Here is a 16,327-nt window from a genome sequence, read left to right on the forward strand (position 1 = left end):
AAGTGTTCTAAGCCAGGTCAGACAGGGTTTGGAGCAACCTGGGATAGTGGAAGGTGTTCCTGCCCATGTCAGGGGGTTGGAACATGGTCAGCTTTAACAGCCCTTGCAACCCAAACCATTCCAGGATTCTGTGATTCTCTTACTCGATGTATTGCAGCTACAGAGAGGCTGCTAGAGGCTGCAACTTCGTTCCTGATTTTATTCACCATGGCTGGGACAGTCTCTCATCACAAAATGCCATGGAACTGTCAACACTGATTTGAGTTGCAATTAATGGGCTGGTTTTATAAGGAATTACTGCTGCACATTGCAAACCAGTTTGGACTGCTTACCTGAAAACCAAAATACTAAATGTTGTACAAGAGTTGGGGTTTCTGGTGCCCTGCAACCCCTAAGTGGGTCAGGCTTTCAGACAGCAGGCACTGAAAGTCTGGCATCAGCGTAAAGCCAGGCAATTGAAGATCCCAAGCTGCAGGATGGTGTTTTGAAAAGGTAGGCCTGGGGCTCCATATCGATCAATCATTATTCTAATTGTTCATTTCTATTATGGTGGGAATCATTCAGAATCTTAGAGTTCCTGGGAGTAAATCATTTGGAAATGCTGCCCATTATAAAATTTAATTTTAAATCTATATTAAATAGATTTATAAAGGCAAGCTTTGCAATCTAGTAACAGAACATTATGCTGCCTCACAGAGGCTCGTCTTTGGGGTCCTAAGGGGCCAGGAATGCTGCGGAGGAAACACTGTGGCTTGTGGTGAGGGGATGGTGATGCTGCCAAGCCTCTGGGCCACCTTCACAGCAGCATTGATCCTGTTTGCTGTGAGATCCATCCGGCTGTTCCAGAGAGAGTGGAGTCATGGGGTACTGTCTGCCATGAAATGAGGCTTCCAGAGGGCTGATCCCATCTCTGGGGCAGGAAAAAGGGTGGGAAATGGCAAAAAGTTGGGAATGGGGTGGGAGCTAGGATGCTGGACCAATCTTTCTTTTTCTTTCAGACAACAGAGAAGAGGGCAAAGGAAAGCAAAACTGTGTTTGGAGGCCCAGTCGTCAGCTCATTGTATCAAGAAGAAACAATCAGGTGATTATCGGTGCTGGAATTCGGTTAAAAACAGTATTTTTATAATGTCATTTTGCTAAGCTTCTTTTTTTAATAATTGCACAAGTGTGGTGGTGACTACAACAGGATAATAAATGACAGGAAAGAACTTTTCAGGTCCATAATCATTTAAATCAATATCTGCCTGTATCACTGCCAGGTAGTAACCTTTCCCTAGCACAAGATGTGGGGGAAGGGCAAGGCTTCCCATTTTTCAGTTATATTGCTAAAAAAAAAGGTAATATTGGATATTTTTAATAGAAAGCTATTCAGACACCACCTTTTTCAAATAGTTATTTCTTTACCAATACATTCATATAGGGATTGTTCAGTGAAGGTTTTAGTGTTGAACAATGTTTACCTTCAGGGAGAGTTTGTACCTTACATCAAATTAATTTTTTTTCTGACCTCTGCAGCTAGCAAAGCAGAAATGCATTTACTAAACCAGAGTTGCTGCTATTTAAAACTGTCAAGGTGCAAGTAGTAAGTGACATAAGCTACTCAATAAGGAGAGCTGGATGTTTTTGGTTTGGTTTGGTTTTTTACTGTTCCAGTCAGAGAAGAATGAATTTTTGAGCAGTGTTTGCTGTCATGTTGCAGTCACCCATTTACGTGTATGTGATCCCATTTTTTATTGAATGTCTTGCATCATTTCAGTCCCAGGAAATTAAAAATTAAACACTGATTTCCCTATACACAACCTCCCAAGCTTGATGAGAACTTTCATAAAGGGCTAAAACTCAACACAGCATTTCTTTGACTTGTTGTCACAAACTAGTCTTGAGAAGGTGATTCCAAACCCTTTGCAAGGAGCTCAGGTAGGAGTTGATACAGCTGTTGCAAGCAAATAGGGTGGCAGTTTTGTGCTTGGCAGTAACACAGGCATTTCCCACAAGATTGCAATCCACTTTGTAGTGAAGTGGAGCAGTTGGCCAGGAAGAGTCTTCTTCCCTCGCATGGGGAGCCAACACATCTTTAACTTGCCTGTGGACCTTGACCAGAGGTGGTCAGATGTGACTTTGGTTTAACACAGTGTTTGAGGAATGGCAGTTCTGGCAGCCACAAGCTCCTTTTTCTTCCCTGTTCTGTCAGTGCAGGTCTCAGCCACCTACTTGATCTCATAGTTTGACCTTGTAGTTTAAATCCTGTTCAAGCTCTCCTTTGAGCCGTTGAACATATCCCTACAGTGCTGTCAGTCTTGGCTATCCCAAGTACTACCTGTGTCCTTTCTTGGGTATGAAATACAGCACTCTAGTTGGCTTGACCAGCCTAAATTTTGCCAAATGTTTGGTTTTATTTCCATGAGAACATGACTCGTGCAGGACTTGAAGATACGTACATTTCCAAATAACTCTTTTTTTTTCCAGACATGTCGTGAGGAATATGTGTGCTGTGTGTTTAGCATAGCACAGCTGTGGTCCATAGAAATGAGGCTGGAGACAGATGTTGTCTGACACAATGAAGTGTTCTCCCGAGTGGAAACTCATGTGGTCCATTAGCACAGCTTGGCTTGCAGGCACCTGTGTCTTCCTTGCAAGATAGGAATGAGCAAGTGTCACCACCATCTCACCCACGCAGAGTTTCACAACTTCAGATTTCTCAGTACTTATTACTGAGTACTTTACTCAGTACAGTTCATTCTCTTGCTGGAACAGGAAGTAAACATGTAAGTATAGGCACATCTGTAACGTAATAATTATAATAATAAAACCATAGCCCTACACAAAATTGCCCTGATACCAAACCTGCAAGCACATGAACCAAAGAACAGTGGCTCTAGACATTCAGTTTGGTGTCAAAATTCGTCTAGAGCATGAATTGATATGATAGTTGTAGCACTCACCTGAGAAAGGTGACTTTTGTGAGGCTGTGAGGAGTTACTTACAAGAGCATAAGGTTAGCATTCAGTAATGCTTCATGAAATAAAATGTAGTCTTAAAAAACAAGGCATTTTCTGTAGAGGAAAAACATGCAAATGTTTAAAGAGAAATAAAACTGAATAGCTTGAGCCAGCATAAACTTTAACATTTCGATTATTACAGGTAAGTCCTGTGCTCTAAGTTCAGTGTGTACATTTGTGCTGCCTCAAAACCAGATACCTGAGAAAAGAAACTTTGATGCAGGTTGTTTATTGACTCAGTTTTCTATGGTGGGTTGACTGAAGCTTTACAACAAGCTTGCAAAAACTGGGATATAAATCAAATGACTTTAGTCTCTGTTTCCCAGGGCTGTTGATAGGATAAATATTTTCTTGTTACAGGATCGTATTAAGGAAGCCCAAAATAAGCAAAAAAACTCCCTTTTTTGTGTACTAAAAAGTAAAACGTGAGTCCTCATCAGCTCTGAACTCTGACAGACCGCTGAAAGCAATTTCTCAGCCGGCATTACTCTGCCAAACACAGCCTACCATATGCCCTTTAGGATTCTGCTGATGCAAAGGCAGGAAAAGGCTGCTAATTTATCTGGAGCATCGTCACAACCTCACCTTGCACCAGGAGATAGACAAGGATGCAAGTGCAGAGTTTTGCAGGTTCACCTAAGCAGGATCACTTATTTTATTCTTACCAGGAGCTTTTGAACAGTTCATCAAAAAGTTAACATCCTCCAAGCTGCTGCTGTGTAATAAATAGGAAGAGAATTTTGTTTAAATAGAATAAACCACCAGTTTGCCATCAGCAGTAGTTACCAACAAAGCAACAGTGCCCTTGCTTTCAAACTGTGTCTAAAATTATGCATAAATAATGCTTACCTTCCTCTTGTGGAATGAAACACTTGGGTTTTAGGATGCAGAGATATTAATGCTGGACAAAGTGGAGTTACCATACCCTGCCCTAAAGTGGATCAGCTGTAGGAGGAACTCGGTGCCAGGGCTGATTTTTGCCTTATCACTAATTATCTCAAATGCTTCTAATTGAGAACAAGATAGAAAAATGGCCAGTCTGGCTCACAGAAATACATTGCACTGATTCCAAAATAAATTCAAGAGCATCCATAGAAACAGGTTACACCGATCTAATTAAATCAATTTAGAAAGAGATTCAGTTAAATCAGTGCAATTTGTGTGTTCATAGATCAATCCTCAAATCAGGAGAAGGTCTCTTGAGCTAATGAGGCGTAGCAGTTATTTACTTTGGGGTGCTGGGCACTGGTCATCAATTAGGAGTCATTAATAAACCCTGGCAATAAAGAGCTCGAGTACCCCCAGTGAGTAATGGGGAGCAGTTGCAGGATGTATTAGCATAGTGCTCTGCCTCTGGGCTTCTCTGCAAATCACTTATCTCCCCTCAGGCATTACATAAAAACCCTGTGTGCTGGTGACTGATGATGGGACTTGGAGGTTCCCCCTGGAAGGAAAGATTTAGAAATTATCTGTGATTTCAGGTTGCATATAGTGGTGGTTTGTTTCTTTTTTTTTTTTTTTTAACTACTACATAAAGCTTTATGTCTCTTTTTGGTGCTATATTACCAGAACAAAGCCGTAGTAGTGGAGCTCTTTCATGATCAAATCGCTATAATTAGAGTTTCACAAACCTGGGAAATGAGCAGGGAGCTGAGGTTGACTGATGTGTTACCAGTATAAATCTCATCCAAGACACAAACTGAGAGAGATGCCAAAAATACTGTAGCCTTGAAAATTGAGCTTTAAAGTTATTTTTCAGTATTTTTTTTTTAAAGCCAGGGAAAGGAGGAAGCAGTTTCTAAGTGTTTTCAGCAAACAAAAGCATTGATTTGGCAGGTGAAGAATGAGAAATAATTTTGCCAAATGTCCGTTATCCCTTTGCACTGGCACTGGAGGAGCCCTCTTGCACTCTGCCATGAGCTGCTTCCATGCAACTTTGGCATATTGGCATGGGAATGACATCTACCAGTCGGCAGAGAGGCCTTCCTGAGCTGTGCTTTACTCTTCTGCCATCCAGAGGGATGTTGAAAAAGCCCTTTTCTGGTAGAAACTTCCACCCTTCCCCCTAACGCTTGGGAGCAACCCCAGTCACGAGTGGGGCTCCGTTTAGGACTGGGACGTGGGGCGGGTACCCCTCAGGTTTGGGACCTGCCTGATGCCATGTAATCTATCAGAATTGTATTAATCCCACTAACACAGCCTCCATCTGGCCCCACTGCCAGGCCGGCTCACGCGAGCCCCGGTGATGGATGGCCCTGGGAATTGATTAGTTGTTGTGCGAGACAAATGAACTGTTTTGGCAGAAAATACCAGAGGTCGCTGCATGTGGTCAGGCACAAAGGCTGCTGAATTTTAAAGAGCTGCTTCCAGCATCCATTGCAAGGATGGTGCTTCAGAACAGTGACGAGCCCAGTGCTCTGGAGCACGGTTGGGGTTTTGTTGTCTCCCTCCAGGCTTGCTTTCGGGAATGCTGGCACTGGAAATAAGCACCAAGCTGCAGGGATGTTGGGAATTACAGGTTTGTGGTGGTATCGTGCGTGTAGGTGGCTGAGCCACAGATGTCTGTCGCCTGGGCTGTGCAATCCCTGTGGAAGAGCTTTCCCAGTTGTGCAGTGCTCAGGCAGCCTGGTGAGCTCAGCCTCACACAGAATACATGTGGGTACAGGCAGCTGGAGTTTGGGTTTTTTTCAGGTCAGTGTTATTTAGAAATGGATGCTCTCCTGGTGGTGTTCAGCAGGCAGATCTCTTGGCTTTAAGATGATTGCCAAGTTTATTGCTTCCCCCCTTTTTGTTGTCCCCGGAGCAGTGACCCTTGGGCTTTTGCCTTATTGTGCAAAGGGGGCCTGGGCTCAGACCTGCCTCCTCTTTGTGAGAGCTCATCCTTCAGTGGAGGCTCCTATTTGGGGTTTTCACGACCACCTCCTCTCCGGTGCTGCCGCTGATGTGCCAAAGTGTGTGTGGCGGGTGGGGAATTGGATGACACATGTCTTCCTATGTCTCGGTGGCTCTCAGAGGACGGCACACGAGTTTGCCAGCAAGTGGGCAACCCTTCCCTTGGGACAGCCTGCCGGCTCAAAATAAACTTGAGTTATGGATTTATTCAGCTTGTAAAACCTCAGCTGGCATAAATAATTGAGAAAGCAAAGGTTTGTCTGTGGTGTGTACCTCAGGGACCCGCTCCTGCCTCCCTCCCTCCCACCACCCTTTCTTATGAAAATGATCCCAGTTGCACTGATAGATAATAACAACACCAAGCAATTAAAAGCTATGGGTGGCTGGAGAGAGGAGAAAAGGTTCAGTTAATGAGCTTTTCCTCTTCCTGTGCCCAGGAGAGCCTCAGAAGTGTCGAGGCGATTAAAGCGAAGAGATAATTATAGATTATGTGAAAATGGGTCCCTTGGGGGCCAAGGGCCTTGACATAAACAGTGAGTGTTGCAAGTGTCTCTGGGCTCCCTGCACACATCCTACCCCGCTCTGCCGCACTCCTGCTCACTTGGCAGCGCCGTGCCAACCAGACGGGCAAAGCCACCTGTTAGCGGTGAGTCCACTGGGACATGGCTTGGACCGACCCCGGGAAAAGGGGCGAGGACGCCCCAAGTAGAACCTGATCTCAGCTCTCTGCCCTGAGCTTTGCACTGGAGGTAACCTGCGAGGGGGGAGGAAGGGCACGGGCCAAGCCTGTGGAGGATGTTCTCTGCATGAGGGTAAAATGTCTGAATTTCAAGTCTCTTCTGTGCCCTTTTCAGTGGCAACCTTGGTGACAAGGGGGTTTAGAACACTCCAGGTAAGAAGGAAGTGAAACCTGATCAACCAGCACCAGATCTTTTCCATGAGATGTTTATAAACTGTTGGCTCAATATGTGTGTTTTGGACAGCTTGTGGAGGATGGGCTTGGTGTAAATCCGTCCACATCCTTTTATTCAAGGATGGAAAAAGCTGCCTGTGTGTTACTTGCAGGCAACAGGTACGCCTCAACTCCTTGTTAAATCAGAATTAGCGTCTCCTACTGGGGATGGGGGAGAGCAGGAGAAAACAGCTTTGGAGACTGAACATGTGTCAGCAAGGGAGAAGAGAAACCCTCTGGTCATCCTTAGGAAATAGATCTAAACACACTCACTGCCTTTACTGACAGTCAAGTGGTCACTGACTTGAAGGCTCCTTTCTGGCTCAACAATCTGACACGGAAAGAAAATTGCATCCAAGTCTTCCTTTTAGCTACAGGTTTTAAATCATTGTGCACATCTCCGTTAGGTTGAGTTTCATGGTCTTTCCCATACATTCAGATATGCTTAATACTCTGGTTTTTACATGAATTGAGATTTTTCTGAGAATACTGATGGAAATGCTCTGGGTTGTTTCCCTCATAACATTATCTGAGCAATGTTTTTGCACTGTCACTTCTGTATTTCCATCATGCTTCTGTCTGGTTTTATACTGTTTTTACCAGTTTTTGGGCCTTCCTGCCAACTCTTACCGGTTTTATGAGGAGTGCAAATTCCTGCTGGGAAGAGGTCTGATAAAAACATTACATCCTTTTTGTTTTCTTGTAGCTACTACAGTGGAGGGATTATTAAAAATGAACACATACACACATGTGAAATAAAGGGAGGGAAAAAACTGAGTTGCCAAGTTTTCAAACTGTGTTTCTTATTTGTTCTGTATGGTTTTGAATGCAAAGTCAGCAAATAATAGTAACTTGTCTTTATTCCATTCACACCATTCAAGGGGAATGTTTTCCCTAGTATTGGTCCCTTCAAAAATCTGATTTTAACCCCTCTGAGCCCTTTTCTCAGTGTCCCCTCCTGGTTTTGGCATGTGTCTAGATCAGATAGTTTTAAATGTCTGGAGTGTAGCTTCACGTGACTGTTTTATTTGTAGGTAAAATGTCTTTGTTGCTACTCTATGGACTTCCCTCAAATGTGTTCAGGAAAGGGCTTGTTTCTCATGTTAATATTTATAAAAAAGTTGGATATGATATAGGCCTCATTTTTTGAAAGAGGGCATCAGGAGCAGGGGAGTGGTTTAAAGCTTGAGAAATAAATACAGAGTAGAAGGATGAAATTTCCCGAAACCTTGTCTTTGGGTGGGGAAATTGGTATTCTGGATTAATTCCATTGTGGATACTTCTGAAAGAAAAGTGGTTTTTTGGAAGGGGGATATATAGAGCATTTGCAGAGTTGGTTATTCCAGAAAGCTAAATCACATCCAAATAGCTGTGTCAGGTCATTTTCCCCTTGCAGACAATAATATCCTTGGAAAAAGACTGTAAAAGTCCTGTCTGGAGGCTGTGGTGGGAAGATGGGCTGGGTTTGGTACATCAGGGTTGCAGTGCCCTCTCTGCTGGCAACAGACCTGGACACACTCCCCCTGGAGCACAGTCAGGTGCTTTATTGCTGCCAAGTACTTGCTGGTACCTCTGGTGCTGCAGTGTGAGGTCTGTCCGGGCTCTGCAGCTTATGGGATGACCAGGTGGCATCACTGCCAGGGATGGAGGGTACAGCCCGAGCTCATGATTGTGACATGGAAAATCACCCAGGAATAACTGAGGATGGCTGTGGACTTCCCTAGCAAGGAGACACTGGGGTTTGCTTTGGTGTTATGGAAAAAAGAGTGATCCGTAACAAGCAAGGGGTGTGTGGTTGTGCAGTGGGGAACCAAGTTACTGTACAGCGTTGTCTGAAAAGCAGCTTCTCCCAAAAGGCTACTGTCAGCAGCCAAGGGTGTGTTGGAGAGGTTGGACTAACAAGGTGGGACTGGAGGGACTTCCCAGCATATCAAATCAACCCTTGTTAGTAGGGGCAGGCATGTCTCGTGACCTCCATCATGAGTCTGTCAAGCTCCATCTCCAGCAATACAAGCTTTTGCCTTTTCTAATCCCACCATGAGGTTCTTTTTTCCTCAAAATTCAAGCTAATTGCATCTAAAGCATGCAGTGGTCTACTTCCCAGGAGGTTATGTGTAGTGAGCAGGCAAGACCCTCCAACAAATGAGTTCATGACAGATTGGTTAAGAAACTGGGAGACTTCTGTAGTGTCCCTAGGCCTGAACACAGAGTGTGAAATCTTGTGTGGCTCCAGCTCTTCAATAGAAAGGTGCAGCTCAGTTGTCTGCAAGGAAGAATAGGGGTGATGTGCTGGAGAACAGTGCTAGTAGGAGAGCAAGGTGAGAGGGAGGTCAGAGGAAGTGACTCCTTTGGAGAAAGCAGTGATCTGCTGCTGGAACTGAGCCTCAGCACTTTTTCCCACCTTTCTCTGGCACCGAGGAGGGAAGGTCTGAGGAAATAGAGTATAACTCAGTAGGCTAAATGCATAACAATCAAAGTCAGAGCTCTGCCTGCCCTGATGGGAGCAGGGGACGTGGTCTTGGTGGCAATGATATTTTCTATTTTTTGGGATTACAGGTCAAAGAGCAACCCTTTTGTTTGTAATCCATTGCTCATGTAATGTTATTCAGATTTTACTTTCCCTTCCCCTGACATTATTCAGCATGTGACATTCAAGAGCAGTGCAGATGAATAGGAGGAGTGTTGCCTTTTAGCACCAGTGCATCAGTCCTCAAACTGCACTGTTGGATTTCTCCTGACCAAAAGGCCCACAGCAGAGTGACCTCCTCACTGGGCCTGACCAGCTCCAGCAACCTCCTATTTTTACAAGTAACTGAGGCGTTTGATCTGAGTTCTGCTGAGCATCCAGATGGTCTTAAGTTAAGGTGATTGAAAACTGGGGATGTCATGTGAGGCACTGACTTTGTGTTTAACTCTTGTGAAACTGCCAAGTCCCTTAGCAACACTGGTGGGTTCATTTGAACACAGTTTTCATCTGGAAACTTGAAAGAGAGGGGAGTATGTGGGCTTTTGGCTTATTTTTATAAAACCAATTACCTCTTTTCTTTATTCCCTGTTAGCCACACAGTTGGATCAGTGTATTTAAACCTAAAGGTATTATTCTTTTAAGAATCTGGGAAAGGTCTTAACTTCATTGCAGGTTCTGTTTGTTTGGCTGGTAAGGAGGGAAGCTTTAGTGTGTCTGAAGGCAGAGTATTGCTTTTATCTCTAGAAGAAGCTATAGATGTGACTCAAGCACTCGTGACACCACAGTTGGATCTTCCTGCCTGCAAGTGGTCCTCAGTGAGCACCTGCTGGTGTTATATCCAGGATCCAGTGTGTAAACACATGGCTTTGCTTGTGTCCTGCTTGTTCTGCTGCTTTGTCCAAGCCACATTAGTGACCACTGTCTGAGATGGATGGCATCAGACGGGGCTTTTGTGGGACCCAGAGTGGCTCTTAAAGCAAGAGCAGCTTCCTTTCTCTTTTGTGGGATTGCAGTGATTTATACCAAAACTCAAACATGGATTTTTCTGGCTAACCCCATACATTTCTTGTGCCATTTCACAGGAGTAAGCTGACTTTTGTCAGGACATAATACTGCTAAATACCTTTGTTTTTGTAGGAAGCAGGATCTTCTGTTTCCTAACTTGGGAGAAAAAAACCCACATTATTCTGCATGTGCAATACTAGGTGCCTGTTTCAGTCCAGTGACAGCACTGAAATGTCATTGAAATGAGCATATAATGTGTATGTGGCTTTTGTGTTGTGCAGTAACACAGTGGTTCTTTGCTTTTGTTTCCTGAATAGGGAAGAGGACAAGAACATTTTTGATTACTGCAGAGAAAACAACATTGACTATGTAACCAAAGCCATTCAATCAAAAAAAGTGGATGTGAACGTCACAGATGAGGAGGTATGGAGAAAAAGGAACCATCAGTCTTTGAACTGTGTTGTGTATTAATTCAGTGCTACTTTTTAAAATTCCCTAGTTGGGTTTGTTGTAACAAGGTATGGTAACAGTTGGGCAAACTCTTGGTCACTGAGACGGGGATAATCTATTGGAAAACAACTTTCCACTGGATTTCTAGTAGTGTGTGGATGTAGTAACTGTGATGCTTTAGCATATCAGAAGCTTAGTTTCTATATTATTTTCAGCAGCCACTTGCGGAATAAGGTCTTCTGAATGCCTCCCTTTCCCCACTTTGAATACTAAATATGGTCAAACAGAGTTAGGAAGTGAGGGGAATGGGTTTTTTGGCTGATGACCTCTCTTCAGGCTTGAAGCAGGATTTCTGTCATGCCACCAGCTTTTCATCGTTCCCAGGTGGAGGGTAAATGAGTGACACTGGCTTTCCAGCTTCACAGAAATAGTGACATCATCAAGTCTTTCTCTCCTCACCAAACTCAAAACACCATTCCCCCACAGGGAGGTAATACAGGTGTTACCAGAAACTCCAAGAAAAAGCTGTGTCTAAAACTGTGGATTGGCTTGATCTTTTCCTTGGTAAGAGCAGCTGTCCTGATGTGGACAGTTTCATGTTAGTCCTTCAGGAACTGTGTGGCTGTACCAGGTTTGTCACCTCTGTTTCTGTGTTTGCACACTGCCACCTATCCCTGCTCCCGGTCTAGCCTGTGCACAGTTCCTTTTGCCCACTACCTTCCAGCACGTTGTGCTGTGGTGAACAGATGAAGTGCTTAGACATTCATAGACTGAGACGCCACAAATTCAGTTGGGTTCTCCTGTAGCTCTAAGCAGATTTCTGCCCTCTGAGCCATGACAGCCCCGGCTGGGGCCCTGAATGCTGATGGCAGGGCCTGTTATTATTAATCAGGATTTCATGTGAATTAATTTTCAGAGGAGAGGAGGGAGGGTATTCATGATCAGGGTTGGAATTTCACATCATAAATTCAATGAACTGAAACTGTCGTGTACCACACAGTCGCTGCTTCAGCACCGGTCCTGAGCTCCATCCCTCCTCCTGCTGATCATAGGCTACAGAAGGGAATGTCTAAGGCAGTCCTACAGAATACTGTAGTCCTTTCATTAAAAAAAAATCTCATTTTTGGGATCACATGCTTGCAATAAGCATATAATAATGTCATGCTAACACTGCTTTGTTTCCACTGGCAAGGTGCTCTTTTGTAGTGAGCAACATTCAGAAGCTGGTACCTTCCTTGCTGGTCAAGCAAAAAATAGGCTTGTTTTCAGCCACAGAAAGTTTGGTGGCTTTTTTTTTAAATATTTTACGAAATATAGCAGAAATGTATCTAAACTACATAAATGTTTTAAGTCAGATCTGAAAACTGCCAGGTGACACATCCTTCTTGGGAATTATCCATGAGTTCCTGATATAAGAGTAAGTCCTATTTCTAATGGATAATCCTGTTGCTAATGGATATTAGCACATGACTGTTGCAGAGTAGAGAATTACTTCAGCAAAGGCAGGAGCCAAAAGCACCTGCCTGCTGGTGAAGGGCTCGTGGGAGGTGACACTGGTGCAAAATTCACCCATAGATGAAATTCTCACAGCTTCGGCAATTTTGGCTTACCCCAGCAAATGTGCAAATAGGAAAGTGAAACCTTTTTTTTTTTTTTTTTGGCAAGTGCTGGCTTCTTTAGGCTGACTCTAACTGGTCCAAAAAACCAAACAATCAAGAAACAAAAATTTGAAATAAATACTTATTTTGTGATATGTTAAGGAGCTGAAACCATTACCAGTGTTGTTTGGTATCCAAATATGTTCTTCCCAGTCTGGACGGTAGCTTATTTTCCAATATCATGCAGGCTGATTGAAGTTTTAGAACCCCTTTTAGACTAGAGATATCCCAGACCAAGCTTTTCATAGAGTGAAGCATGTACAAGCATAATCTTATCATTTTTATTAACTATTTTAGTGTTACTGTGTGAATACCTCCTGCTGTATTCAAAAGCTGCCTCACCTGGCCTCTGAACATAACTCACACTCTCAATCCTTTGGTGTAAATGGCTGTAAATTTAAAATGGCACAGAGAAAGAGTTAATGGCACATACAAAGAGTTAACTTGTAATGAAACAAAATCTACTGAAGCACCAAATAGTCTCATGCTAAGCTGCAAAGGCGCTCAGCTCAGCCTTGCCTTGAACAATAAAGACCTGGGTGAGGTTGTAGGGTGTTTAGATTTTATTTTTACGTGATATGTTAGTACTGTATCTCATAGCATCCCCCCATTTTGTGCAAACCTGAAATAAGTCAGTGAAAGGAGAAAAGAAATCAAGAATAAAAATGTGAAGTGGGGATGAGCCAACTTACTCGAAGCAAAAGGATTCCAGAAGGGGATTTAGAGACATGCACTTGAAAACTTCCAAAGCATCAGTGGTCTCTTTCCCACAAGACATAAAGCTCTTCATGTACAGCATTCAGGCCAGCATACCTGCTAACAGTTTGGACATAATAAACTTCAATTTGGAATTAAGCAAAGAATCTAATGACAGTAATCATGTACGAGCTTCCATTTACTGTATCCATTGCTCAGAGTTCAACAGAATAGCTTGCATTCACTTATAAGAAGTAGCACAGACTAAGGCAACCTGTTTCCACTGTGTGTGTTAGGAGGACTAATGGCATAAGAAATGGCCTGTGGTTGTGAAGTCGCCCCAGGCACATCCTGGGAGTGTGGCTTACTTGCTGCTTTTCCGAGAACAGTATTTCTTCGACTTCTAACAAACCAGGAGCTGCTCAAAGGCAGAGATGAGTTGCTTTTGTAATTTGTGCCAAGGGCTGCGGAGGTTGTAGCTAGATAATTTTTTTTTAATTGTTGGATAAATCCAGTAAACAAACGTTACCTGTGTGCAGTGTTTTAAGTCCTTGCCAAAACTTTAATGAGAGGCATCTGATAAGTTGCTCGCTTAGTCCCCTGTCCCCGCGCTTTTGAGACAGCAAGTGCCAAATTGGTGCCAGCTTGCCAAGGAAAGGACAGGGGAAAAAATGAATTTGAAGAAGGATCACATACTTCTGGATTTACAGGCTTGCTTTCATTAGAAAAACTTCACCAAACGTTTCAGAGCTCCGAAAGGGATTCACTTCCAAACCAAGTTTACCTGTATAATTGCAACAACAGCCCTTCCATTCACTGTTTCTGCTGTCACAGGGGGATGCAGTCATTCTATCTAGATAGATATCTATCTCTTCTTAATTACTGCTAATAAAACACTTGCCACAAGTTAGAGTGCCTCGCTGCTATACAGCCATTACCACTGCAAACGTCGTGCCTAGAAGTATAGCTTAATATTGTAGCACATCCATTCGGTTTGGCTTTGTTCTCCCCTTTCTGTGCTCCGGCTAATTGATGTGAAAATCATTCCCATCCATTTGTCTGCCGAGACTCAGTATATCGGAGACAAATCCCTGTCCTGTGCTTTGTTTGTGAACACCCTGTGACTTGGAGCTGAGCAAAATTGATATGCTGTTGGCTTGAGAAGCTGCTGCAGAAGCTGGCCAAGCTGGCAGCGGTTAGCCAGGCAAAGCACAGAAGATTTAAGAGGCAGGGTTAGTGCAGTGGGGCTATTTTTATGCTTTTTCTTTATTAAATACTGCAAAGATGCATCCTTTCAAGTAACTTCTGCAACAACTGTCGTGTTTGAATTGCAAGGAGGGAGTACCTTGGTGTTTGATTGCTTCTAGTCGAGACCTCACTGCTGCAGTTCTTCCCTACATGAAATTATTCATGTTGCTCTGAGTCTCTCACTGCTTAATGAAACAGTCATGTGGGAATTGTTTTAGGAAAGCTCAATCTGTGGCTCTTAAGATTTCTGCCATGTTATTTAAATGTACAAACACATGTTATGTGCTGATCCAAAGCAGCAACTGTGAGGACTAAAGAATTCTGCAGCATTCAGAGGTGATATAACTAAGCTATACAAAGGGCTGGACGATGAATTCAGTTTAAGTCTGTCGTATCACAAAGGCTTATTTTAAGGAAGACATAGAAACAAGTAGACTTAGTAGCTGTATAGCTGCCTAAGTACATTAGCTAGAACTGTTGATTGTTGTTAATTTGCCTGATGCTATGCAAACAGTAGTGAATATTATCTAGTTTTCATAGAATCATTAAGGTCACGGAGTCCAACTGTTCTAAATACAAATGCTTTTTGTTATGCAGTAAGTAGATTAAGATTCTTCTGCAGGTGTCTTTACTCCCACATGTCATGATATGGTCTCTGAAGTCCACCTAACACCCTGTGTCGAGGGCGTGGCTGCAAGGATGCAGACATTTCTTGGGTGGAACGTGTCACCTATTTAATTGTGCGCAATTACAATGCAGAACCATTTAAGGCACTAATTAGAAAATATTGTATCCATTTAGAATTGCAGAGAAAATATATAGGTAAGCAGAGTGTAATTACCCAAAGTGGAATTGGCCCAAGACTTGAAATCCATACTCCTGCAAATAGCACAAGGAGATTTTTAATGACTGTAGATGATCAGGCGTAAGGTTTTTGTCCTGTTTAAAAGGCAGCATGTGCAGCAGAACCAGCCTTCCAGTGTCATGGGCAAGACCAGCTGCGTAGTGCTGTGGTACTCCTGATCTGTCAGAATTAACTGTTGGTTTTCCTTTTCTGGTCTCAGCCAAGTTCAGCACCAATAAAATGAGATTCTGCTTGTCCAGAGACAAATGCAAACCACCATATTATAGCCACTAATCTGTACCGTTAATTTGGGTAAAAAGTACAGAAATGCCTTTATTACGTCATGTAATTACTGTATGTGTCATTACAGTATTATTGCTCTACCCATATATAAAGAAACTGAAATCATCTCTTGAAGTATTTATTGCTATTATGCATATTGCAGATAGTGCTTTTTTTCTTTTGACGTAAACATCTGTGGCACAAAAAAAGTTGGTATTTGTCCAACTGAAATGCTAAGTCTTAAATAATTACCAGTCCAGAGATAAGGATGCTAAACATGAATTAAGGATCTTTCCATGTTTACCATTGTTTTAAATTGTACTCTTTCCCCCTTGTAGACTTTGATAGTGGCATTGAGTGCAAGAACATTAATCATTAAATGGCCCATGGATGTCATCAGTGCTTCCATAGAAAGTCACTGTCAGAAAATTCATTTTAATTCAAGGTTAATTAGTGTAACATTAAAATTATGTGTTACAAAAATTAATTACTTACTAGATCAAAAAGTGTGCCTTTGCTGACTCAAAATCACATTCTACCTCTGCTGCCCTGCCCAAGAGCATCCAGCAGAAGCAGTGTGAGCTTTGGTCACAGGTGTCTTCTGCCTCTCCTGCTTTCTGGCACCACGGTCAGGAAATTTGGCTCACAGTCCCCATTAGCAGATAAATGAGTCGCTCATCTTGTCCCCCACTGCTCTGTCAAGAGATTTATAACCAGGTATGGGCTAATTTAACTGATTTCGTCTGTGAGGGTCTGTAACTGTTTTCTGTCGCCTACTGGAAAACACAGATCAGTCTGATGGTGTCACAAGTTGGGGGGTGTGATTCCCGGTTA

The 16,327-nt window shown here is 43.0% G+C and overlaps 1 protein-coding gene across 2 annotated transcripts in view; it reads left to right on the plus strand.

The window, feature by feature from the left end:
- The window catches only part of ACBD6 (acyl-CoA binding domain containing 6), an 84,181-nt gene that overhangs the window by 25,293 nt on the left and 42,561 nt on the right, over nt 1-16,327 (plus strand). For both annotated transcript variants that reach the window (XM_050306849.1, XM_050306850.1), the window contains exons 4-5: nt 999-1,081; nt 10,633-10,738. In XM_050306849.1, coding sequence (XP_050162806.1) covers nt 999-1,081; nt 10,633-10,738 — 189 coding nt within the window. The remainder of the gene's footprint in view (nt 1-998; nt 1,082-10,632; nt 10,739-16,327) is intronic.

Source organism: Myiozetetes cayanensis, unplaced genomic scaffold, assembly GCF_022539395.1.
Source record: "Myiozetetes cayanensis isolate MyiCay16 unplaced genomic scaffold, myiCay2020 scf12, whole genome shotgun sequence".
NCBI lineage: Eukaryota > Metazoa > Chordata > Aves > Passeriformes > Tyrannidae > Myiozetetes > Myiozetetes cayanensis.